The 25506-nt window shown below is 37.9% G+C and overlaps 1 protein-coding gene across 2 annotated transcripts in view; it reads right to left on the bottom strand.

Moving 5' to 3' along the window:
• mctp2b (multiple C2 domains, transmembrane 2b) overlaps positions 1-25506 on the bottom strand; it is a 50042-nt gene that overhangs the window by 14054 nt on the left and 10482 nt on the right. The window contains exons 2-15 of one of the 2 annotated variants that reach the window (XM_008404854.3): positions 20281-20814; positions 13955-14072; positions 10709-10851; positions 10344-10420; positions 9355-9469; positions 8774-8800; positions 6407-6574; positions 6081-6211; positions 4114-4300; positions 1458-1551; positions 1273-1375; positions 1081-1183; positions 803-904; positions 622-696 (exon numbers count right to left, since the gene is read on the bottom strand). In XM_008404854.3, the coding sequence (XP_008403076.1) occupies positions 622-696; positions 803-904; positions 1081-1183; positions 1273-1375; positions 1458-1551; positions 4114-4300; positions 6081-6211; positions 6407-6574; positions 8774-8800; positions 9355-9469; positions 10344-10420; positions 10709-10851; positions 13955-14072; positions 20281-20805 (1968 nt within the window). In that variant the 5' untranslated portion in view covers positions 20806-20814. The remainder of the gene's footprint in view (positions 1-621; positions 697-802; positions 905-1080; positions 1184-1272; positions 1376-1457; positions 1552-4113; positions 4301-6080; positions 6212-6406; positions 6575-8773; positions 8801-9354; positions 9470-10343; positions 10421-10708; positions 10852-13954; positions 14073-20280; positions 20815-25506) is intronic. The other variant, XM_017303806.2, reaches the window with a different exon arrangement.

The raw sequence follows: 25506 nt of genomic DNA, 5'->3' as shown, positions 1-25506 counted from the left end.
TTAACCAATTACCAGCTCAAATTTTTATTGGACTAACCAAATTTTTTTTTTTTCCAAGGGTGTGATTACACTCGACAGAGCGGCTGAAACGATAATGTGAGGGTCTGTGTCTCCATGAATACAGAAAACCTTCACAATAAAAGCCTAGTGCAAAACCACTTGCAGTTCCCTTTCTGTTCACATGAACACAACAGGAAATGCTGGTTGTGTTGTGTGTTCAGATTAGAACATTCTGAAGACTGTCGCAATAAGCAGTTAATCAATCAATTGCATGATGAATTAAAAATATCTTGATAAAATCCATTCTGATGATAATTATGTTTTTTGAAGAGCAATGCTGTTTACAGAGAAATCATAATACATTTTATTTATGGTTTCTGTGTTTTTCCTCCATTTTATTTATCGTTTTTGGTTGTTGTGTTTTATTTTGGATTTTTAAAATATGCTGCAGGTCCAGTAGGAAGTGTTCTACACAAAGTTAACGTTGGGAGGACTGAATACAACAACTACAGGACATACTTGTCAGATTTTTATTTGTAAACTTAAAAAAAAAAACACTAGCAAGCACTGTGTCTGTATGGGAAATTATCATTTTAATATTTGGTCAAAGCTAGGACGAACCTTTTTGGAAAATTTCAGATTATCCTCCATGAAAGCCCTCTCCTTGGGCTGGAAAGTTCTTATACTTGCTTTGACCTGACGAGAAAGAAAACAGCAGAGGATCGGACGGCATCAAGCTTGTGTTTCAAAGGCTTCCTTCACGTTTCATTGTGTCACAAGTAGAGGCTGAACTTTCACTTACAGGGTTAAAAATAACCTCCAGCTCTAGAGTGATGCTCCCCTTGCACAGTCGGCCCAAGTCCTCCTTCTTCAGCATGTAGACAACCCGTCGTCTCCTCTGGATCTGCAGGACAGAAAGGCCACGAGGTGCTGAACTCAGCCATGAACCCGACCAGCAGTCACGCTGGATTAGATCTCAGAGTCTCCCGTCTGCTGAGGTGTTATCACCCGCTTCACTTTAATTTAAGCCCAAAGTGTAAATAGATTGGCCTATTGTCTGCGTCAGAGTCGAACGCATACCGAGAGCAGCGGAATGGCAACTTTTCCTAGAAAGTCTGGCGCCTTGTCGCCGTCATCATCAAACACGGACACCATGAGGACCTCATGAATGTCCCTGACAGGCCTGTGGGAGCGGAACAAGGAGGTCAGGGACAGACGGAGCAGGAAACAGAGTCGTGTTTGTCATTATTTAAATCTGAGACTCAAACTAACAGAGTGAAGACTTGGTTCCACTCTGGATTGAGGTTCTTGTAGACTGTGTGGGTCTGCAGCCGGTCGTTGCCCAGTTCCAACACGCAGAAAGGGTCACTCTTTCCTGAGGACGAGAGCAAACACTGAAGAGGAACAACAACAAAACTAACTGCGAATGATAAAATTAAGTCTAAATATGTAAATACCGTTTAAATCAGCAGCGATCAGGTCTGCGGCCTTGAAGACTTTGACTTGAAGTAGACCGATATCTCGCAGGTTCGCCAAAGATCTTTGCAAACTCTACAGAGATGATAAGCAGACAGAGTGAGCTGTAGAAGCATAATGATTAGAGACATGCACCGATCCGATATTAATATCTGTATTGCTCCCCATATTGAAAAAAATTCTGCATCGGGTATCGTGCAATGATCAAATTAATTTGGAAGTTTATTTATGTTTGTGTTCAAAAAATAGAAAGGTTCTAAGTAAATACAGTAGTAGTTTTCTGTATTGCATCGAATTTGGCCAATACTAAACCTCAGATACCTGCATCGGCATCAGAAGTGAAAATAGTGGATCTATGCATCCCTAATAATGACTAAAGGAAAAAAACTCAGCAAACTTTAAATCATAATGTGTTATTAATAGAGATTTACCAACACTACATAAACACAAAGTCTTACCAAGTATTTTTGTCTAGTTTATAGTGCAAATACTGGAAAAAAGACTAAACTAACGCACAGGTAACTTTCCAGCAAATATATAAGAGCTGCTGTTAAGTACATAATTCCTTATTATTGATGAAAAATGCTAATTCCATTCATGGAAAACATGTCTTGTTATCAGTGAAATAACCTGGCAGTAGAAGAGGGACCTTTTCATCAATAAAGAAGTTATTTACTTGTCTTGATGAAAAGTTACTTGTAAGTTAGTTTTGTCTTCTTTCAAGTGAACTAAGATATTTGCACTAAAAACTACACCAACAATACTCAGTCAGGTTTTTTTTTTTGTTTGTTTGTCTTGCAGTGAATGGTTTTGATGTATTATTACATACAATAATAAAAAAAAAACCCTTTCTGTTTCTATAACCAAAGACATCTTGGTCATGCAACATTAGCGAGTTCTCTCTTCTGCATCTCTCTTCTCCCATCAAACCTTCAATCAGGACAAAGTTTTCACAACATTTCCATACATGGAGCTGACAGTCAACCCAAATAAATACTCCCTGTGACAGATTACAAGCAACATTCAAGTCCCTGCAATTAAATTCATACTTTTAGGCATTAAGTGTAACTAGCCTTGCAAATCTGACACTCACAAGCGCCTATAATAGTTGACGTGAAAGCTTCTCCCAACAACGTTTAAGCAGATTGCAATAGGGTGCTTTCTCCAAAACAGTAGTTACCCCCTTCTTGTCTTTAAACACGAGCAAGTATAGTTTACCCAGACGACAAACCTGGACTCTCTGCCTGTTGTATACTCCTGATTTCTACAAAGGGACATCATTCGGCCTCCAGGTTGGACTTTATTAAATGTTGTTATTCCGAGTTCACTTTATGATTGCTGCTTGCTGCCATTTAAAACTGCATGAAAACCATTTAACCCGCTTTTTTTCCTTTGAAATTAAACAGATGATTATTTTCAGACCTTTTCTGAACATGTACTGCCATCTACAGAACAATTCCTTCAAGTTTTTACCTCCATCATTTATTTATTGAACCCTTTTTAAACCCATTTTAGGAAATCGATTAAGTGTCCCTGGTTTTTTTGTTTGGATGAGATGCCTGTGATCATCACCGTGCTGTTTTTAAAAAATAAATATAAAAAATTGGGAAGTCTCCAATGTTGTTCAGTGACTTTTTGATTCTTCCTGAAACTACTGGTTCAACTGGTCAAACATTTCTGGGTAATGGTGGGGTCAACATGCGGACTTCCCTTCCTGCACAACTAAAACCGAACTAACAAAAAGGATCCGTAGTCAGAAATGACTGCCAAATTTCAACTCCTTGATAGTGTTTTTCCATTACTGCTCTAATAAATTTCCAAGTTTGTATATCTTTATTTGCATTTCACATTTTGCATCATGTTTTTACTGTTTTATGTGACCGAACGTTCAGGTAGGGACACACATTGCAAATGAACTCTGGCTATAAATGTTAAAGTGTTTGATATTTGTTAATATTTAACATTCTCCTCTATACAAATAAATAAATCCATTTCAATTTAAAGGTAGTGATTCACCTTCTCTCAGAAAAAAACAAAAAACAAACAAACAGAGGCTGCTATTTACCGTTAGTGGCTAACCGCTAATGTGTCAAAGAGTTTAAACAGGTTTGACTCGGCCTGACGTTGCCTCTGCTCCTTGTTTAAATAGTAATAAAACCATTTAGGAGGAAATATGATTGTAACATTGTTGATTATGGTTCTTCGAGAAAAAGGATTCTGTTAAATTTATTTACAAAACCCCCCTGAAATTTCCCAAAACTCTGATCAAGTCTGGAAAAAGCAACAATTGAATCCCAAAAACCTGCAACTTGTGATGACCATCACCTTTTCCTAAAGCTGCATCCATCAGCTGAACTGAAACATTGACTAAATGTAATGTTTGAACTGTTGATTTTATGTTGCACGACATTGTGCTTCTATGATGTAAAGCCCTTTGAAATGCCTTGTTGCTGAAATGTGTTAAACAAATAAAATTTGGTTGATTGATCAATAGATTCAACCAGTCATGTTTTCAGTCCAAAAGAACAAGATTGTTCAGGCAACAAACGGAGTTCCAGAGGTGTTTTAAATGAAGTGTTTAGAGTGTGAACAGCAGAAGAGTAGGTGGGTGGTGAAGTGCACAGTCTGGATACTGACATAGTTCTCCTTCTGGTTCTTCAATTCCTGCGGCTCATCGAGCGGCGCGGCGCTCAGGTCGGAGATGGAGACGCCGCTGCATGTGTTTCGTGTGATCAGGAAAACCAAGGTTCCTCTGTTGGGACTCAGGGACTCCTTAAACAACGCCCGCGTGTTCAACGGGATCTGGGACAGGTCCACTTCACACCTGGACGGGCACACACACACACACGCACGCACGCACGCACGCACGCACGCACGCACACATACACACACACACATACACACACGGAGCAGTTTGATTACAGAAGTGAAAAGCTAGGGTGATTAAAGAAGCAAAGGTTCAGCAGTGTGAGCAAAATATTCAAAAAAATAGAGGCATAAATAATTATTTTGGATTTATTTTAAATTAATTAGTGTTATATTTGTATTATACATACATAAATGTCAAAATAATAAAAACAATAAAAGTAAAAAAAAAGTATAAAGCAAACAAAATATGGATTCTTGGAAACGTAACAGGTGGTTGTTTAATTTCTAACCACCCCAATTGATGCTAATCCTGTACATTTAATTTTCCAAAATCTATATTATAGCACACATTTTGGATATGTGCACCCAGATTTTTTAACAAAAATTGTGTTAATACACATTCAGAAGAACACATTAGAATCACATTAGATCTATGTTTTCGCATCCACCTGAATAATGTGTAGTTGTGCCACTGCCCTCACTTTATATCCCTCTGAAAAATTAACCCATTTAAATAAAGAAATCCCTCCATGGGTGTTACAACGATAGAGATTGTTCATTTTATAGCGGTCCGGTATGAAACGGGTGTGATAGAACAACGGTACCACAGCACTTTTAAATTTCAATAATCAGAATACCAAGATTGTTTCCGTTGTTTTAAAAGGTTTATGTCAGTCTGCCTTTTCCCCATCGATACGCTTCCCAACCGCTGCGCACCTTAGGGGGTTAAAAAAAAAAAAAGACGACGCGCACATTGTGCAAAACTCTGAAACAGGAGAAGTGGGACATAAAACGGAGTGACAAACTCTGTTTTATATTTGTCATAAAAATGGAAAATCCGATGCTGAACAGTGAAAAATCAACACATGATGACGATTAGGCGGCGCAGCAGAAGATTACTGATGGTGAGCGTCAATAAATAAGTGATGCCCCTCCTGAAAGCTCTAGTTTGCACAGTAAATGCCATGTGGATGAAGTTTTATGGATGATAGTCTGATGTCCCATTCTCCTGAAGGCAGCACAGAGCTGCACCACCAGAAACTGACAAACACTGAAGAAAAGAAGAGCTATGATTAATGTAGTTACAGTTCTGTCCATGTTTTAATGTTGCAGAGCTCAGTCGTTTTGCAAATAGATCAAAGTTTAAACTGGCATGTTGTACATCTTTTATCTGGTCATTTTGTGGAATATTTAACAACTAGAAAATGACACAGAATAAGAATATTTGTCCACTCTGATTGGCTGCTGTTAGGCCTACAAATTTTAAGTTGAATGTTCGTTGCATTTTTCATAGACACCTGTGAAAATAATTTCTATTCCCATGGCTTTTTTGTTCTCTGGGAAATTATTTTTGATGATAAATACAGAAACAAGCATAAAAATCAAAACATCTACAATAGTGATAGTAATATTAATGATAAAATAATGGTCAGTGCAAAGTAGCCTACAAATTCTTTGGTGGGGGGCGGTGAGGGACCTGGATAAAGGGTGGGGGGGCGCTGGCCCAAAAAAGGTTGAGAAACACTGTAATAGAGTGAACAGAGGTGTTCAAAATGTAGGATTCTGCTTTTTAACCTAAACTGTCTTTAACTTCAATGACCCCCTCCCTGACTGTGTTCCTGAATCCCAAAGGCAACAGTTTACACTCCATTTCATTTTAGGGTAGCAGTGGAAAGGCAGCTGAATTAATAGTTTTTGAAATAATAACAATAATAACTTGAGGAGTAGAGTCTTACATTGCCAAACGCTCCTCGTTCCTTCGTGATTCTCTGGACCAGAGCTCCACCTCCAGGATTTGAGGGACTTGCAGGAACTGTCTCATAGTGAATCTCTCTCTCCACTGAGGATTGGTCACTTTGCAGTGATTCTGAATAAAAAAAACACATAAAACATAAAGAAAAACACTTTAATTTCCTACAAATTATATTAGAAAAGCACTTAGCGATAGTGTAGGGGTTTGCATGAAGGGGGAAAGAACAAAACGGAAAAAAAGACCAACAGAAAGGAGAAACAAAACAAACGAGGAGAAAGACATTTATGGAAGAGATGGTTTTTTTTGTACCTTGCTTTTAAACTGCTGCTCTCCGAGTTTGAAGCGAACAAAGAGATCACCTGTCTGACCGTCCAAATTCAACCCCCGACCTTCAACCAGCGTCACCGAGACAAGCGACGTCCAGATCTGACTCTTCTTCATCGAATCCGACAACTGAGAGTTCTGGGAAGGCCCTCCCTGTAAGAGGAGGTCGGCATCCGAATGAGAAAAATGGGGGAAAGTGTTTGAAGAAGGATGGAAATCAGGAGAGAGAACAAAAGATATAACTAACAAAAAAATCAAGCTAAATTAAATATCCAAGAAAGGCACATAAACAGCAGAGATAGGATCAGAAAAGATAGAAACAAATGAGAAACCAGCTTACTGAAAATGATATTTTTATCATGAACACCTCGCAAAAAAAAAAAAATAAAACCTGTCAAATTTTTGTGGACATTGATTCACATTTTGGATTTTAAAGAATCCATCATTAAGGTAAGCTTAATTAATTTTATTATCCCTGACACCTAACAGAAAAAGTCATAAGCCGAACCAGAGCTGATTACCCGAACAAAAGTTTACCTCTATTCTCTTCTAGATTTCTTCCTCACAGATGGATTTTTTCTATCAGTCATGAAAAACACAAATAGTCACAGTATGGAAACCAAAGATGCATCACCCATCACTGTTAAGAACATAACAGTGTTTTAAAACGACAGGCAGTGAGCTATAAGCAACGTGCCGCATTACCTGGTTAACTAATTACATAGGCCGACTAAAATGTACTCATTAAATTCACGTGTTGCACCTAATACTTTTTTATCTTAAGAATGTTTCTGAGTGTGAAAATAACATCATAAGGAAGCAGTCACTACTTAGTCTATTTTAATCAAACTCTAATTTGTTGGCTTAGAAAGTCCGGTTTGTTGGAAAAGGCACCGATGTAAAATCAAACTCTGGTCCACCTAAAATCCTTCTATTAAATTGAACTCTGGTGCAGTTCGAATGCGTATGTGGATGCAAGTGGACCAGAGCCAGCTCCAAAAGCAGGAAGTGGACTACAGTGCATAGCATTCTGGCTAAAAACAACCAAACCAAATGCATGAGTGTAGCGCTAGCTGGAAAAATGACTCTTCCTGCAACTGACACCACTCCTGTGTTGTTTACATTTTGTGAAGGACGAAGTTGAACTCATGTCTTCTTTAGAGGTTTTTCTGTTGTTTCCTTCAGTGGTTCTTGGTGCAGTGCCACCGCAGGTGAGGAAGGGAACATGTTTTTCAACTGGTTTGGATTGTTTGACACAGAAGAGTGTGAAATCAATCCAAGTCTACGAGGTGTGAAAACACCATGGAAAATAAAACGAAATGTCCCTCTGCCTCTACTGCCACAAATGGCTAATGGGCCACACTTTGGACATCCCTGAATCAGATAACATTATACCGTCACCTTGACATCATGACACTGTGAAAGTGTTTTTTAAAAGTAAAAGTCATCAAACACAGAGGATCCCGCCTAGCTTGATGACGATCACAAACCCTCTCTGTCTGCCAGGTGATGAACAGCTGACGTTACTGTTCTGACACTGGCTAAAGCAGAAAATCTTCCACACTGCATCATGTACACCTGTTCAGTTACACAAGTTACATAAACAAGAGTGTAGTTAATGTGCATGCACATAGTCTCAAGAAGACCACAAGAAGACCGTCTCATGCTGTAACAACAGATTCATGCACTATGCTAAGCCAGCAGCAAGAGAAGCCACAAGACATGCATTTAGAAACTGCTGAGAGTTTAACACCCCTTCGTCACGGTGAATTCAGAACACAACGGTCAGACTTCTTCTCCACTGTGGTCAGGAGGAGGTTTGTAATTGTCTCTTGTGCTAATAAACTACAGAGCATAAAATGTGTGACAATGTTTTGTTCTTAAAAGTGGAACGTTGAATGTAGAAGAAAATCTACTGGCTAAAGGTTAATATGGAAGAAAGATTATTGATCAATTTGCAGACTTGTATTTCAAATACACACACAGATTAAAAGAGAAAACCAAATTAAAATTGGTACAAAAAGGTGTGATTGCATACATCTATCACATCTTAGCTAGAGACAGATGCCCTAAATTATGGTAATTTGCTGCCCTCTTGTGACAGAAAGACACATTTTACATTAAAAGATATCTGCCAAAATACAGACAGTAGCTGACACTGTTTCTTTAATTTCGAGCATGTCTGATCAGAATGAGGTAAAGCCAAACATGATTGTTCTCTTGAGCTTTTTATTGCTGATTCTGTGTTTTTTTTTGTGTGTGTGTTTTTTTTTGGCAGATACCCGTCATAAAGCTGACCGAGTTGATTGTTGCTTATTGTCTGTCCAGTGTGTTCCCTCCACCATGCCTTACCCTACTACTTCGTTTTCTGGACCACTTCTGCTGACAGGAGCATGCATGTTAAGTGCAAAACAAAATGGCACTGAGGTTAGTAAGCCATACAGAAAACATTTAAAATAAAATAAAAACAGATTCAAACAGACACAATTTTAAAAAAGCACAATTTCTCCCAAATCTAAGGTTTTATGTATCAGGACAGTTTACAAAATTAATCGCCCGGAACGTTAGCTGGAGATAGGCACCAGCAACCCTCCCGACCCCACTGAGGGACAAGGGTGTAAAGAAAATGGATGGATGGATTAGTTCTTATTAGAGGTTTGGTTTTTTACCACTGTGTCTTTGAACATAATGTAATATTTCCACTTGGGTTACTTCTGTCAAACAAACATTGCTTCAAAGTCTATTGATAAAAACTTTAATGATAGACTAAACCTTTATTAAGGATTGTTTTTTTAAACATTAAGCAAAAAACAAACAAACAACAGAATAGTTGTGCTTTTTTTCCACCATGCCTGATTGGTGGTAGATCGAACGTAAACAGACATTTCTACTTCCAGAACACATGCAGTCAATACATGAAGGGCTTGCCATACAATGCCTTTCTTGCTGCTTCCGTTTCTGTAGGAGATTGTCATGTCGACCAGCAGGTAGCCCATATCTTCCTCCAGAGTGTTTGGGTCATTCAGCGTGAGCGACAGTTCATTGGGCCTAAGGAAAAGGTCAATAAAAGGTTAAACAGTTTAAGAGAAGTACAAACAAATCAAACCAAGAGTACAAAACCAATAGTTGTCCTGCTGGAAAATGTAGGTTTGCTATTTACAATATTCATATAATGAATGGTACATTCTTTGCTCATTTTTTTGCGCTGCATCTTATTTAGGGATGGAGAAGTAGATAAATACTTATGCGAGCCAAACTTTTAAGATTTATTTTTGTAGCATTTTGAAAACTTTGCATCCTTTTCCTTCCACTTTAAAAATGTGGACTATTTGTGTTCATCTATCAGATAAAATCAAAAATAAAAATACCTTAAGGTTTTGCTCTGTACCCTATGTCAAAAGTTAGAAGGAATTTAGAGGGGGGAAAAAACTTTATTTGATCTACTCCATCATAAAATATCATGTTTAAATGTATTTTTGATTTTACATTTGCTCATTTTATAGTTTAAAATATAACAGTATAGGAATTGTAGTTCCCTTAAAGAAGAAAAACTGACTTTCTCTTTGATTCTGAAATAAACTTCTGAGGCTATTTGAGTAAACTTAATGGGATAAAACATCTTAATGCAAAGATAATTCACAACTGTGAAAGATAATTCACAACTCACAAAATTTACGACTTCTTTGTTGACAAAGAAGTGATAATAAATGGTAACACATGATTGAACATCCTCAGAAAAGCCCACCAGGGGGCACCATTTATCTGGATTCTAACTACACAGGCAAATACACTGAAACTGCCAAAGGTGTTTCCCCATTTTTACTGGCAAACGCTGTTATGAATGAAAGATAAGTTTCTACCAAGTTCACACCAAGACTACGCCCCTCAGACATTCACTGCACTCATAATTCATGACACTTACTTGTCAATTTCTAAATCACTCAGGAGAACGGAGGCTGAGCCCATAAAATCATCTGTAGTCAGATCGCTGTCATACACCTGTGTCATAACAGAAAACAAAGTGTTAACCCCGAGGAACAACACGGGAAGTCACAGTTGCTGAACTTCACCCACAACACTGACTGTGGAAACAATTGTTAGTCTGCAGAGCTAATGTGCTAACCAAGCGTTGCTTTTTTATAACGTGTCTTATTCAGTTTGCTTATTGAAACATTTAATTCCCACACAGCTAAAAGTGACATAACTCAACAGAGGCCAAGCAGCGTGTTGACCTTTACGAACGAGTTCCAGCTGATCCCTACGACTGACTTGCGAACGAGGCGTTACCTTGACGTAAATCTTCTGGTTCAGATCCTTTACTGGCACGGCGAAGAACTCGTTCCATACAGGGTTCAGGTTTTTCTGGATCACTTTGCTCTTAAAGATGCTTTTCCCGTCAAACTTGAACTTCACGTAAGGGTCGCTGGTACCTAAAGAGCATTTTAGGACACACACGAAAAAAATAGAAAGAGGGTGAGAGGAGACATTTTTGAAATTGTAAATTAAGGCTGCAACAACACAAAATCTTTTAAGGTATTTTTGGTCAAGTTTCTAATGCAAATATTCTGTACGAAATAATTAATCAATAGAACAAGCACTTTTTCATCAACATCAAGGAATTATTGACTTAAACAAGCTGCTTTATCTTGATGAAAAGTTGTGTGAAAGTTAGTACATTTGAAATAAGGCAAAACTAAGATATTTGACTATAAAAGTAGACCAAAAATCCTTAGTGAGACTTTGTGTTTTTTGCTGTCTGTGATATTTGAGAATCTGAAATTAACAATTGCACTCAGACTCAATGCTTTCATCCAGCTGTTTTGGCTTCATAAATCTACTTTTCATTATGAAGTTAAAAACAGACTTGACCTAAAAACACAGAAACCCCAACAAACACAGACCTGCTTTTGTTTCATTATGTTTATATAAAGTTATTCACAGCTCTATTGTCTATATAATATATTTACAAGGAAATGTACCAATTTCCAGTAAAGAGGTGGCCTGGCCTGCTCACTTTATTTCTCATGTGTGTGTGGAGGATGTGGGGGTTTTTTCTTTCCTCCCCAGGCAGCAGGACCACAACTTCCTGCTCTAAAAGCCAACTAAACTTCAGCCGCATGAAACCTGATGGCAGTTCAAAACGCTAATTATGTGTGATTGCTCGTCTTGAACTCGGTTTCACATGCAGGAGGCCAAACTTGGAGTTCATGCCAACATTTGTATGGATGTAGTATTTTCTCGTTGTTTTATGATACTTTCACTTCAGAAGTTCCTCCAAGCTAATCGTGATGGCTCTGTCAGCTATGTGAGAAAGAGTGGGGGCTGCCACCAACCAATCGTGGTTGGAGAACCTTTCACAGATCGGCAAGTGCCAATAGGAAAGTTGGTTTGTTGTTTTAGGCCAAAATGCATTTGGCCTAAAACCTGCCATGCTGCCTCCTGTTGCTCAGTACTAACCCAATGATGGACTCAAAGTTCAGCAAAAGCTGATGTTAGTGAGGTCGTATAAGGAGTGTTATGCAACTATCTGTTGCTTAGTCAATCCTCTGAGAGCAGATGCATCAGTTCCCAGATGACATTTGTTGTCAAACACCTTAATGAACAATTTCCATCATTAGCTACAACTTTTATTTATTTATTTTTATGTTTTTCAATGTATTCACACAAAAGTGAGCAGATTTTATTGGTATTTTATCAATTATGTGTTTTTTTAACTACTAATTGAACCCAACCGCAATCAGACGTGTGTGTGAACTGTTTACGTCCGCAAAGCGACCCGTATGTGCAGAAGAAGAACGTTGACGTCATGCAGCAGCGCACTGATTATGGAAGTAATAATGGATGGAGCTGTTTATGGATCGATTTTGGCCTTTTGTGGAGCATTGATAGCAACTTCTGCAGGGAAGTCAGAGTGTGTTGATGTGATGAGCTTCAGTGACAGACGTCTTTCAGAAGTTCATAAACATAATTTTCAGTCATTGTTTATGTCTGGATTCACAGTGTTTGGCTTGTTCTAGCGCAAAATTATGACAGATGTAATCAATGATATGAATGCCGAGATACGACGCAGCATGACCTGTGGAAAAGTCGAAAATGTGTCACATATGAACACAAAAAAGCAGATTTAGGTTGCATTTGTCTGCTGTGTGCGTACTTGTCAGATATTTGCAAAAAACAACAACAAAAAAAACAATGTAAATAGCTCTGTATCATTTTTACTCTACTTTATGCACAGCTTAGTGTTGGGCGACAAGGAAACTGAAATAAAGTACATAGATTTTTAATATGGTAATGTGACATCATGAAAAACAGTTTGAGTATGAACAGGTTTGCTAGACATGGTCTATTGTACCGAGCGTTTGTCTTGAAAAAGCAACACCCAGGATTTGTCTGACTTATTTAACTCGACGGCTTATCTGCTTTTTAGGCTTGATCACGTCTGGCTCTGCTTAACGTGCATCTTAAAATCAGTAGTAAACGACTCAAATGTTTGTGTCTGTAATCTGATCAAAATAGAAAAAATATCCTTAATGCTTTAAAAAAAAGAAAACTCATTTTCTTTTTTTTTTTTTTTACCAACACTGTATAGAAACAAACCCATCTTCATTTCCTACGCTACCTTCACCCTGTGTGTTCACGTGTAAACAAACACCCGGGGAATCGAGGGAAAATTAATTCAAATGCGTCCCAGGAACCTGAGGTATTCAGTGCTGGGTGTGGCTGAAACAGGTTCTTGTATGTTTGAGCTGTATGCAGATCTGCCAAGGTGCAGCAAGAACCATGCAGCATGCCTAACACCCAGGTGTCTTTGTTGATCCTCGACTCAATGGCACCTGTATTCAAACGAGCATTCCTGGCCCCTGTGAAGGAAACGAGGCAGAGCAAACTAAGCGGTGGCGGTGGAAGCAGAAAAGGCGCACCAATCGCGAGGAGGCCAGTATTTTCAGAGAGGTTCGAATGTCCCGTACAATGGATTCAGACGATTGGCTCACGTCACACGAGAAGCAAACAGGCTGGAAGAATAAATAATCAATATTTGCTCCTACTCACCGGTCCAGCCATGCAAGTGTCAAAGCAGTTCAAAAACAGACGGGTGTCAAAAACACTCAACTGGAAGTGACTGATATGTGGGATAGATGCCATAAAGGCATATATGAGAATGAGTAGGTCCCATTCTATGTATGCTCGTGAGGAACTAAACACTTCATATTTCCACCATCAAACTTCTCTATTTATGTTCATTTGCTTCCTTATCAACGCAGTTTCCTTGTTGAAAAGATAAAGGCATCACATTCTGGCTCAGACGGCTGTTTAAAAGATTATCTGGGGGGGAGGGTATCTGCTTTTTCGAAATCTTTTCACCTCCAAAACGTATGCAAATACCAAACTGAGCACTAACTCCTTCTTCCTAAAGTCTGTTGAAATGTGTGTCATTATTCTGCAGAAGGACAAAGTTTCAAACGGGGAACGGTTGAGCGGGTCACGGCACCGTCCACTTCAGTTTGTTTATTAGCAGCAGGATGGAGTCATTACCACAGCGGTCTCTGATAACCAGGTTGCGTCCTTCCTTTAGGGTGATGGACAGCAGATAGGAGCGCGGAAGATCTTGGACGTTGTTCGACGGACTTTCGGGCTCCATCACCATCTCAGCCTGGACAAAGAAAGCAAAGCATTTCTTAAAAGACAGAAAAGTAGCTTTAGCTTTGAAAACAGTGTCTCAAAGTGAACAGCTGCATGAATAAAATACAGAACATTGTTTAAATAAGATTCTAAAATTGAAAAATAAAAATGACAACAGCAAATAAAACCTTTAAACCAACCAGTTTGAGAAGTCATTTAAAGTCTTTTAAGCTCTTGTTTTTGATGGCGTTTGGGTGTCTCAGGTCGCTGTTTTCACCTTTTTCAGAGTCATTCATAACAGCATGTTGAATAATGTATGATAAACAAATGAGGAAACAGTGGAGAACAAACATGCCTCATCTACACAAAATATTACAGAATGGAAGGAAAAATGATACATGATTGAAAAAAATAAAATAAAACTAACCAAAAAAATCAATAGGGACACTGCAAAAATAAAATCATACTAAGTATTTTCGGTCTAGTTTCTAGTGCAAATGTCAATTTCTCAATGCTGATGATAAAGTTCTATTTCCAATGGTGGATTATTTCCATTATAACATGAGGAAAATGTTTTGTTAGAAGTGAAATAATCTACTGGTGTAACTGGTACTTTGTTTAAATGAATGTTACATGATTTACTCAAAACAAGATCATCTAACTTGATAAAAAGTTCCTTGTGAATTAGTTTTGTCTCGTTTCAAGTGCACCAAGATATTGGCACAATAAACTAGACCAAAATACTTGGTCAGATGTTGTGTTTTTGCAGTGTGTAAACAGTCTCATGACAAAGACTGTTCGTCTTTAACAAACAGGCCAAAATATGGCAAATGTTCAAACAGAAACCTTCTGGGATTCATTTTGTTGCTTCTCTAAAACACCATTTTCAGTCTGTCTGTGTGGTATATTTTCTTTACTTTAATTCTTTTCAGATTAAACTAAAAGAAATTAGGACTCACTGAGTTTTTGTGACAAGTAAAGCCCCTTTAGAGATAATTTAAGTATTTTTACAAGAGGCCAGAATTGTTGGTATGCAGGTTGACTCCATGAGTTTAGGATTGTTTTTCTTTAACAGAAGCCAAAGGGAAGTTACTTAACAAGCATGTGAACAACTTCAAAATGTTGGAAGACTTTCAGCTCCTGGAAAATGACGCATTAGAAATTAGTTTGGGCTCGACAGTTTTGAAATGTTGATTTCAATCAGGAGCAGGCCCATAAGCAAAAATCAAAGTGAACATCTGCGTGAATAAAATACACGTTTAAATAAGATTCTAAAATTAAAAAATAAAAATAGCAGTACTGGATAAAACCACTGACAAAACTTGGCCCCATTAAGTCATTTAAAGTCTTATGTCTCATTTTTGATGGCGTTTGGGTTCATATTTTATAGATGTGAACAGATAAAACATGCACAGTCACTGGATAACTACAACATTAAACCACTGAAATGTGAATGGAATAATACTTGTCTGTGTTTGCTTATCAGTAGGCTGATAAATTAACAATCATTAATCGGGAAAGGCAACAAAAGTCACAGAGACCAAGGTATGCCAAGCCATGCTAAGTCAGACAGAAAGTCAAGAAAAAAAATTTAAAAACAGAATAAGTTTAGAAGTGAAACATAAAGGGGAGAAAGAGCTTGAACAACTACTGATATGTTTAAGTAACCAGTGGTGACCCACTGCAGGGGAAACTGGCCTTTAATCAATACCTGAATCTGTTCAAATGAGCTTTAAGCAGCTCATTAGTCTTTAGGTTTGTTCTCAAATCTGAAGAACAAATCAACACAATTTGTAGTTACACTCTGCAGAATGCATTAGACAGATTAACAAGTAATGATCTACTTTTAAAAAGAAAGGAGTTATGGCCTGTCATTAACATCAACCATGAAAGAAAAGGCCTGATTTGTTTTCTATGTGTTGAATCGGTCAGTTTAGGTTTGTTCTCAAATGAGTCTTTTTCTTTTTTAATTGGTTACCAAGTTAGTGACTTAAATCCTGAAAATAATTTAGGTACAAGCCTGATCTCCAGTCTCAAAGGTAGCTAATAATTTAGCTAGTAGGTAGCTAAAAAGAAAATAGTTCTTAGTTATTGAAGACAATAGCACATTTTTAGAGCCATTTCTGACTATGAATTTTAAAAAATGACTCAGGATTAACTAACCATGACTGATACCACGGTTGGGAAAATTGTATTGCTGTTTTTTTTGGTGAAACTTACATCAATGGTCATGACTGGAAAATCCCCTCTGGTTCTTGTGAAATGACCCCCTCCTCATCTTTGCCTCCTGTCAGACTGTGAACTCGTCTCCTTTGCTGCTTCCAGTTAGTCGTGCTTTCTGCTTTTCCTTTTACTCACCGTCACAGTTTGTGCCGTTCTGCACTATGCTCTTGTCTTATGCTCTTGATTTCTTTATTACCTTTATTTGCGATTACGTAACCCAGCTGTACTTTCAGTCTTCTTCACTCTCTGCCTGATCAGTCTTGCGTTTTAGTCCTTTTTAACCGAGTATTGACTTATAAATCATTGAAAAGATGTAATAAATTGAATAATTCTAAAGAATTGCACTGGCCTCATTTCTCAAATAGGCCAGAGAGTCCTCCTTAAGACTTTGTATTTTACAGACAGATTTGCACCACAAAAAAAAAAACCGGCTAGTGAGGAGTCTCACCACTTGCTTTGTTTTTGCATTTTTGTGGCCATTTGATGTTCCTTAAACTCACTCCAATGGTTGCACTTTAAGCAGTTTTTATTAACTTTTCTCTATAAAACAAAAAACAAATTTTTGCGTCGTCACCAAGAATTCAGTTGTCTTCAATAAACCGGTTCAATGAATAAACAGAACAATGAACAACGCCTTTAAAAACTGGACACATGCTGAAATACGATCTTTAATCTAAAACTATAACAGCCAACATATAAACAAAATATCACTTTCTAAATAATCTATATTATATATATATAACTGAGATCTTCTGATCTCAGCCATCCAACTTAAAGTCATCTGCTATTCGTCAGTGTGCAAAGACCTCCATACTTCATATTAACACCAAAAATGAAACCATTTAAAAAGGAAAAGGAATCATGCTATTTTCACAATCTTTCAAAGAAAAACATTTCACAATACGTATTGCATTCATTAGCCAAACATCAAAAGCTTAAGTTGCTCAACAGCATAGTTGCACTTACATTCCACATGGCCTTGTCCTTTGGTAAGAGGCTGCAGAAATCAGGAGTTTTATATTGTACAGATAAAGACGAGACATCCTTTAGAAGTCATATGACACTAAAGGAAAGTGTTTTTTAAAAGGCATATAGTTACAGGTAATAAAGGACTGAGGTAGTTTAGCAACTACTGGGTCAGGTATTGATTCCTGTTTGGCATTTCTGCCATGGACACAAATCCTCTGAGCAAGTTATTAAAAATTCCTGAGTCCCAGGGAGCAAACAGACTTAACCCTAAAAACGCACAATGAAAAAAGAGAAATCATGGGAAAGAGAGGATCCTTGAGATCACTTTTTTCACTATTGTTGTGAGGGAATGTGTTTACAGCATGCCCAAAAGTGCATTGTCATTTCCTGTGAACTTTGCACTAACCATTTAGGCAACTGTATATTCAGGCGTAAAATGGCTGCTGTAAACTGGGAGAGAAATTCAGGACCCATTTTGGCTGCTTCGTGCAGAAAGGAGTCTCCGATAATGAGGACAGGATCTAGTTACCTGCTGTGTGCACACCACATGGTCGTGTTGCTAAGCACACATCCGTGTAATGAACAGCACCTTAACAAGGCATTCAGTCACTCCAAAGTGTTCACCTGTTCAGTGTTCTTTACAAAGTTAAAGTTTATTGGTATTTGAAAGGGCATTAATGCAATAATGCACTTGCATTATTATGCCATTATTAGTATATTTCTTGAAAATTGTCTGAAAACAAAAAAAGATTTTTTATCAAAATATTTACTGAGGAAATTAAAAAAAGCACAAAATCGTACATGTTTTTGGTTTAGTTTCTATTATAATGTAGTGCAAAATATTAGTACACATGAAATAAGACAAAACTAACTCACAGGTAACTTTCTCTGCAAGTTATCAGAGCTCATCTTAGATCAATAATTCCTTAATGTTGATGAAAAAGTTCTAGTTCCACTGGCAGATTATTTCACTTATAACATGGGAAAAAATGTCGTTACACATGAAATAATCTGCCAGTGGAACAAGTACTTTTTTAAATCAATAGTAAGGGATTACTGACTTAAACAAAGCTCCTAAATCCTTCTGAAAAATTAGTTTTGTCTTATTTTAAGATAACTAAGATATTTGCACTAGCAACTAGACATACAATACTTAATGTTTTGTGTTTTTGCAGTGGATGCACAGTGGAGTCGTTGGTAACACTGTTGTCATGCAGCAAAACGATCTTCAGTTCAAATCCCAGTCTGGGGTCTTTCTGCAGGCCTTCTGCCCAATGACCGGTGAAGACAGGAAGCTCCGTCCTCTTTTCAGCTACATCCATTATTCCATCAACTCTACCAGCTAGAGAAAAGCATTCCCACAGAATGATGCTGCTACTACCATGTTTAACTACAGGGATGGTGACACGCAGCATCAGTTTTCCTCCTCAAAGTGTGAACCCACAAACTAATGTTTGCTGCATTCCTACAGGAGATGGCTTTTGGCTTTCTCTGAACTATTTCCAATTCCTTTCCACTCTTTGATTGATTTATTTATTGATTTACATCATGCTTAACAACAACCAAGTAAGATGACCAAAACACTTCCACTTTTGCCAATCATCAAAATTAGGTAATCAATCATCAATTGAGACTTTCATTTTCTTTAAATGCCTGCATCTCCATGTAATTGAAAAACAGACTTACCATCACTTCCTACAACAAAAAACTACCCAAGTCGTCCACGTCCAGTGTTTACACACTCTCCAAGAGTTGGTGTGATAAAATGTGAAGCATGAGGAGTAAAGACGAGTTGAGGAGTCAAATTTGAACTTTCTGACCACAACCTTGGACTTGGAAATGAGTCAATAACTGTAAACGCAAACATGTTTCATTGTATCGGCTGCAGAAACTGCACACCAAAAACACAAAAAAATATATATCCCCGGTTGTTATCCTTGCTCTTTAAAACATGACAAACATAGGTTAGGGAAAGCTGGTCCGGAGCGAACAAGGAAAACAAATAAATAAAAGTGAACTACTTCACTTTGAGAGGGTGGATTTATATTTAAGCTCCCTGTAAATCAAAGCCCCCCTCTTTTCATAAAAAGGGAACTGCAAACGTAAAACACCTCAGCTTTAATCTTTTGTAGCTAAAACGTGAAGCTTGTTTTTGTGAAGAGAAAACTTGCACAACATTTCTTGTCCCTGTTTAAAGGAAAACCGATTAAGAATGAAGCCACCAGTCACACAGGCATAGTTTACACAGAGCTGCTGTGGACTGTTGGTTTTGGGTGGAGATCCTGCACCACCAGCAGCTTATCCAGCTCCTCCAAGTTAAACTTTCTCATTTTTATGCAAATACACCTGATACCTTCCCCCACACCAATGTACACAACAAAGTCTTATTTCATTAAAGTGTCTTATTACCTTCATCCTGAACGTCTAGCTGTAAAGTTCTTCATTTGTAACGTTAGTTAGTTTTTTAAAGCTTGTCTTCAAATATGTTTCATATTTAATTCGTTGTTGTTTGTAATTTAAATGCAGTTTATTTTAGGCCTGTCGCAATAAGCAGTACATCAATTAATCGCATAATAAATTAAAACTAATTCAATAAGTTCCATTTGCACGATTTACATTTTTTCTGTTTCTATAAAAACCTGAAACTTCATCATTCACTTTATTTATTGTTTCTATTTTGTTTATTTATTCTGGATATTTAAAATGTTCATTAGAATATAAAGTTAATTGATCTCGGAGAATGTGTTCTTTAATTATTATACCGTTATGTTACTAACAAAACAATATTACTGCAATAACTTCTGGGACACTTTGTTGTCCAACAAAACGTGTTACCATGACAGGCCTGGTCTGTATAGGATATTTAATGTTTAGTCTTTTCATATATTTATTAGTTTACTTTTAAATGAACAAGCTAGCAGTTTTTAATTTGCTGCTTTCTGAAAACAAAGAAGTTTAAACCATTATCACTCAATACACAAACTCTCACTTATCTCTGAAGACTTGATTCATATCAGTGTGTTTTAATTAAAGAGCAGTTAGCATACCTGTGTGTTGTCTGGTGAAGAGTCCTCTGCAGGCCCGTCTGGTGAGTAAACAGTCATTATCTCTGGCAGGGCCAGCTCCTCGGGCTCCATGCCTGAAACGGTTCTCTGCTGCGTCTCCATCGAGATCGTCTCTTCTCCAGAGAAACCATTCACTGCCTCCTGGGAAAAATCCCAGTCTGTGCTGTCTGCAGGCATGCTCCGCCTGTAGACGCTCTTGTTGGCTGCGCTGGGCACCTGTAGGCCACTCCCAGTCGCACGCCTGTCCAGCAGTGGCGAGACGCTGCCGTGGTTCTGAGAGTTGTAGAGGTGGTGCTGCGTGCTGGAGGCGACGCGCTCGTACTCCTGCCTCATGTCCCTTATGTCCGGGACGGACGTGCTCATCCGGTTGTCCATGATGTGGTTGGGTTGGAGGACATGCTTGGTGGGACTTGTCTTGCCCCGGCGCAGACGAGGCAGTACTTTCTTCCGGAAAACGTCCAGCTTGCTCCGCTTCTTGGATTCCATCGTGGGCAGAGGTGCGGGCATCAATAACAGCTGGAGTGAGAAACAGAAACACGGAGGAGCATTAGGTTTAAGCCAACAGCCAAAACGACTTTTAACGTGATCCTCAAGCTGTTTCACTCTTGAACAGTTCGGAGCTGCAACAGAAACAGCTGCCACGCAAACAGACAACAAAAGGTAAGTTTCCACTGCAGGAACTTGGGTCATTTTTGTGATTCCATTTAAGGAAACAAAAGCACCTGGAAGATAGAAAACAGATTCTGTAGAAAAGCACAGGTCCAAGTCTTGAGAATTCTGAATTAGTTTGAAATGTTCAGAAATTGATTTTAAAATGCGTTAATGTTTGTCTTCTAAGCTAATATTTGCGAGTGTGCTTCATCTTGCATTACGCTTCTTCTGCCATCGTAGGAGGTCGCCTCTCTCACTGTATGTATTTGGAGTAATTCTTTGGTATTTTTTATTAAAGAAAAATCCAGACATCTAGCCGACTTCATCCTGGTAACTTGGGTTAGAGAATTGTATGCACAAATCTATTTTTCCCTTCTATCAATCACATAAATTACACATAATCTCTGGACCGTTTCAATAGAAAAAAATGGTTTCTGACTCAAAAATTGTCTTTGAATCGAATTGCGACCTTAAAGACACTAAAATATTCACATCTCTAACAGAACAAGGACGATATCTGCCTGAAAGCATCTCTGCTCATGAGGTGGAACTTCTAGAATCAACCTAATCCTTGGCCTCTTATTTATAATTATGTCTTCTTTTGTATTTTTAATTTCAATCAAGATTTAAATGCAGCAAACTATTGCTGAATATCAAGGTGTTTGACAGAAAATACATTCAAATATGCTGACAAAATCCTGCAATCTGCTATGGAAATATTTCAGGAGAAGAAACGAATTCCACTTTCAGCTGAGATGGAAAAAATACCAAGAGTTTCAGACCTCACACTGGGAAGGGTCATGTGGAAAAGGAAAGAAAAATCAGCCTGGGGAAATTCATGTTTCAAGAATTCAGAGTCAAAATGCATCTAAGGTTCTTTTGAAGGTGATAAAGATTTGTACTGCCAAAACCCATTTCCTCACTGCATGCAAGAGAGCAGTGTGCATAAACATTTATTACCAATATAGTCATAGGGCCTTTAAAAATAAAGACTCTGCAGTATAGTTTAAGTGTGACAGAAAATACTATTTTTATTGCTTAAAACAGGCAATCTGCATTAAAAAAAATTTTTTTTTTGGAAACAAGTTTAATTTTTTTGTTCATTTACTGTTATTTGTTAGTTTTGTAAAATAAACATAAATCAATTGAAAAAGTAAACAAGTATCTCCATTTAAATAAAAAATTTAAATAAAAACATTCAAAACCCCAGAAAAAGACATGCACAATGCTTGAAACCAGTCATTTTCAGAATAATACTGTTCCTGGAAGCATTAAAATACTTACTAACTCATAAATACGGGATATGGACCTGTTTGACATATAAGAGACGATGGAGAGTTTATGTTAGCAGTTAATAAAAAATGTTATTTAATTTATTCATCAAACTATTCATTAATAATCTCAGGAAACAAAACCAATCAGTTTGTCATCATTCAAAAATATTTTAACTATTTTTCTGAAATCAGAGAAAATATATATGAAAAATACATTTAACAATCACAGTACTGGCATTTTAACCACTTTGTGTTTCCATCACGATATCAAGACCAAAATAGGAACTGATGTTTTGTTTTTTTATAAACCTCTATTGTTAAAGTCTTCTCATGGTTCCAAAACACTAGCCAGCACCTTTCTAGCTAAAAGCAGAAGTCCAATTTAAGCTCTGAAATAATGAGCTATAATACTGAGAATACTCCAAGAATGCAATCCTTTCATAAGACTCCAAAAGTGAGTTCTCAGTCAGCATCACAGTCCTTCCCTTTAAGCAGGTTTATACTGACAACCATCTAACTAAGGCAGCGCTTCAGATGAGGGGTCATAAACCTTGGACAGGGTTCAACAGCCTGAGCAGCATCACCTGCAGGATAAAGGGCCATTTCACAAAGAAAGCCTTTCCCAAACGTCTGATTAGAGTAAATGTGCAACATGATGTATGTTAAAGAATAAATCAGCAGTTTGCTTTCTCAACTTAAGATGAAATCCTTTGTATTGAATCCATCACAGATTAACAATTAGTTGCTGATTATTTTCTCATAAAGCATTTAGTTTACGAACAACACAAATCCCTTTTATTTCCCTTTCAGATCAATAAAGTATGTTGGAAATCTAATGTAGGCACCAATCAAACCTTTTTACCGCTACCGTTTTTAAATCGCTTTCTTTTAATTAAGACATTAGTGACAGACATCTGATGTTCTAACTAAACCAGAAGATCAACTCTTACCTCAGACAACAGTGAGATTTTACAAAAAGCACAAGATATTGTTAAGGAGTCAGATAAGATTGCTGTGCTGACAGCTTTCATTCTGCATCAACTTTCACAATGTTGATTGGCAGGAAACAAGCAAAGGAGTGGAAAAGGAGGAAGAAGGAAAGAGAAAAAGATTCAACAAACTATTAGTGGTCTGAAGCAAATATCTGCATCCTCATTCCAGAGCAGACGCCTGCATAAATAAATTGTTTTATTCATTTATGTTTGTGTGATTTGCTGAAAGAGGAATTTAATTCTTGTTCAAATAAGAGACTTCTCCCATCCTTTGGTATATCTCTCGTTTTTCAGGGGGGTGGGGGATTGTTTGGTTAACACTGCAGTCCACCAATGCATCACATAAAACATGCTAGAGTCAAAAAAAAAAAAAGAAGTTAATATTTAGCACAATCACTAGACTGTATGTCTGAGTTTCTGTTTCCTGGGTCAGGATGTGAGGAAAGCAACAGGATGCTTGCCTGATGTGTGATTATGATCTGCAAAATCTGGTTTTATTTACAAGAAAGAAGGTCGAAAACTAAACAACGCGACGCCTTCCTCTGACTCAGCTCATCTCAAAACACAGCGATCAATTCATGGATTTGTTTGTATTGCCCAGAATCGACTCCCTTTGTCTTACAAAACATACAGCAGGGTTAAGCATCTAATAAGTATTTAGAAATCCAATAAATACTGTTCTAACTCCATAAACATCCATGAACTGCATTACACTAGTCAGTGTAATGCGATGCAGAGGGTAAGGAGCGGGATTTACCGTCTGTTCACTTTGCTTTTTACCAAACAGAAGCCGAAGAGCCGAGAGGGAGGAAGGAAAGGAAAAACTCTGCAATCTACAAGAAGATCTTCAGCCTCAATTAAGGTCTGCATTCCACCCAAGACATATTAAATCCATCTCCTCTCTGAGATTAAATACCCAAAAGTTAAGAGGCAAACTCTAAAACCTATAAGAAATGGTCACTTTTTATATATTTGCATCTTGTAAACAGCTTGAAAAATCCCAAATATTACTAACGGCCTCAGTCAGGAAACTAAAAACTGTCACTTGTCTGGAGGCTCCAGAGCAGCAACCCGATGGCGATGGCAGTGCCGGAGTGGTTTCCACTTCTCTCCTCCTGACTATCTTCTAGTGCATCAGTCAGCTGGGCGCATGTCACTGTGAGATTCCCACAGTATGATAACCTTCAGTAAGAAAGGGTGTTTCATCATAGTGAAAAAAGAAAAATTATAATCTATGATCTAATCGCTTATATTTCAAGCAGAAGCAATTCTGCAGAACAAATAGGTCAGTATAGTTGTGGCCTTGTTTCTATGAGGGGCCGTTTAGGACAGAAATCTATGTTTCGTCTCTCACACACTACAAAAAACTCACGCACACTCAAAAAATACTTAAATTGTGTATACAGACTACTAAAATGTCACACACGCACACAAATGTTATCTTTCTCGCACACATACACTGTACCAACATCTCGCACACGCACACACAAAATACTACAATTGCGCACATACTCTACTAAAATCTCACACGCAGACAATATTTTTTTGTCTTACTCACAAGACTAAGATTGCACATATAAACTAATAAAATATAGATTTGTTATTTTGTATGTGAGAGACTCAGTTTTGCATGTGTGAGAGAGACTCAAGTTTTGTATGTGTGAGAGAGACTCAAGTTTTGTATGTGTGAGAGGTGTCACGGAAGAGGCGGGGCATAATTTGGAGATCAGATCGCACATGCGTTATACCACAGTGAAGTTAGCTTCAAGTTAGATATTGGAGCTCCACAGTGTAAGCAGCGTTTTGCTCAAGGTTAATCCGATTTATGAACGCTAATTTCGGCCAGCCGTTCTCTACCACTCCCTCCTCAAGCGCTTGGAGGTTCACCTAGAGTAGCGGTTCTCAACGTGGGCGGTACCGCCCCTCAGGGGGGGTTCAGAGGACGGCAGGGGGCGCTGGTGGACATTTTTACAAAAGGGGGGCGCTGGGATGCCTTTGGGGGGCGTTTAGTCAAAGGTAAACTTTACACCTTAAATGCACAACAATACCAGTTTAGACTTTGAGCAACTTGGTAAAACTGTATTGTGTAACATTAAACCATGCTTGGCTGCATCTGTATTGATGGCAGCTCTTCTTCTATTCAGTGTTTGTTAGCTTCTGTTAAGCTTCTTGGCGCAGCTCCGTTCTCCTGCTACTGGTAGCTAAAATCACGATACCCTCACCATGTATTCCTCTGAAAAATGAACCCATTTAAATAAAGAAATCCCTCCATGGGTGATACCATAGAGAGC

The sequence above is a fragment of the Poecilia reticulata genome, chromosome 3 (assembly GCF_904066995.2).
Source record: "Poecilia reticulata chromosome 3, P_reticulata-male-v2, whole genome shotgun sequence".
In the NCBI taxonomy this organism is placed as follows: domain Eukaryota; kingdom Metazoa; phylum Chordata; class Actinopteri; order Cyprinodontiformes; family Poeciliidae; genus Poecilia; species Poecilia reticulata.
The sequence above is the reverse complement of the archived record's forward strand: the minus strand, read 5'-3'. Positions and strand labels throughout refer to the sequence as shown.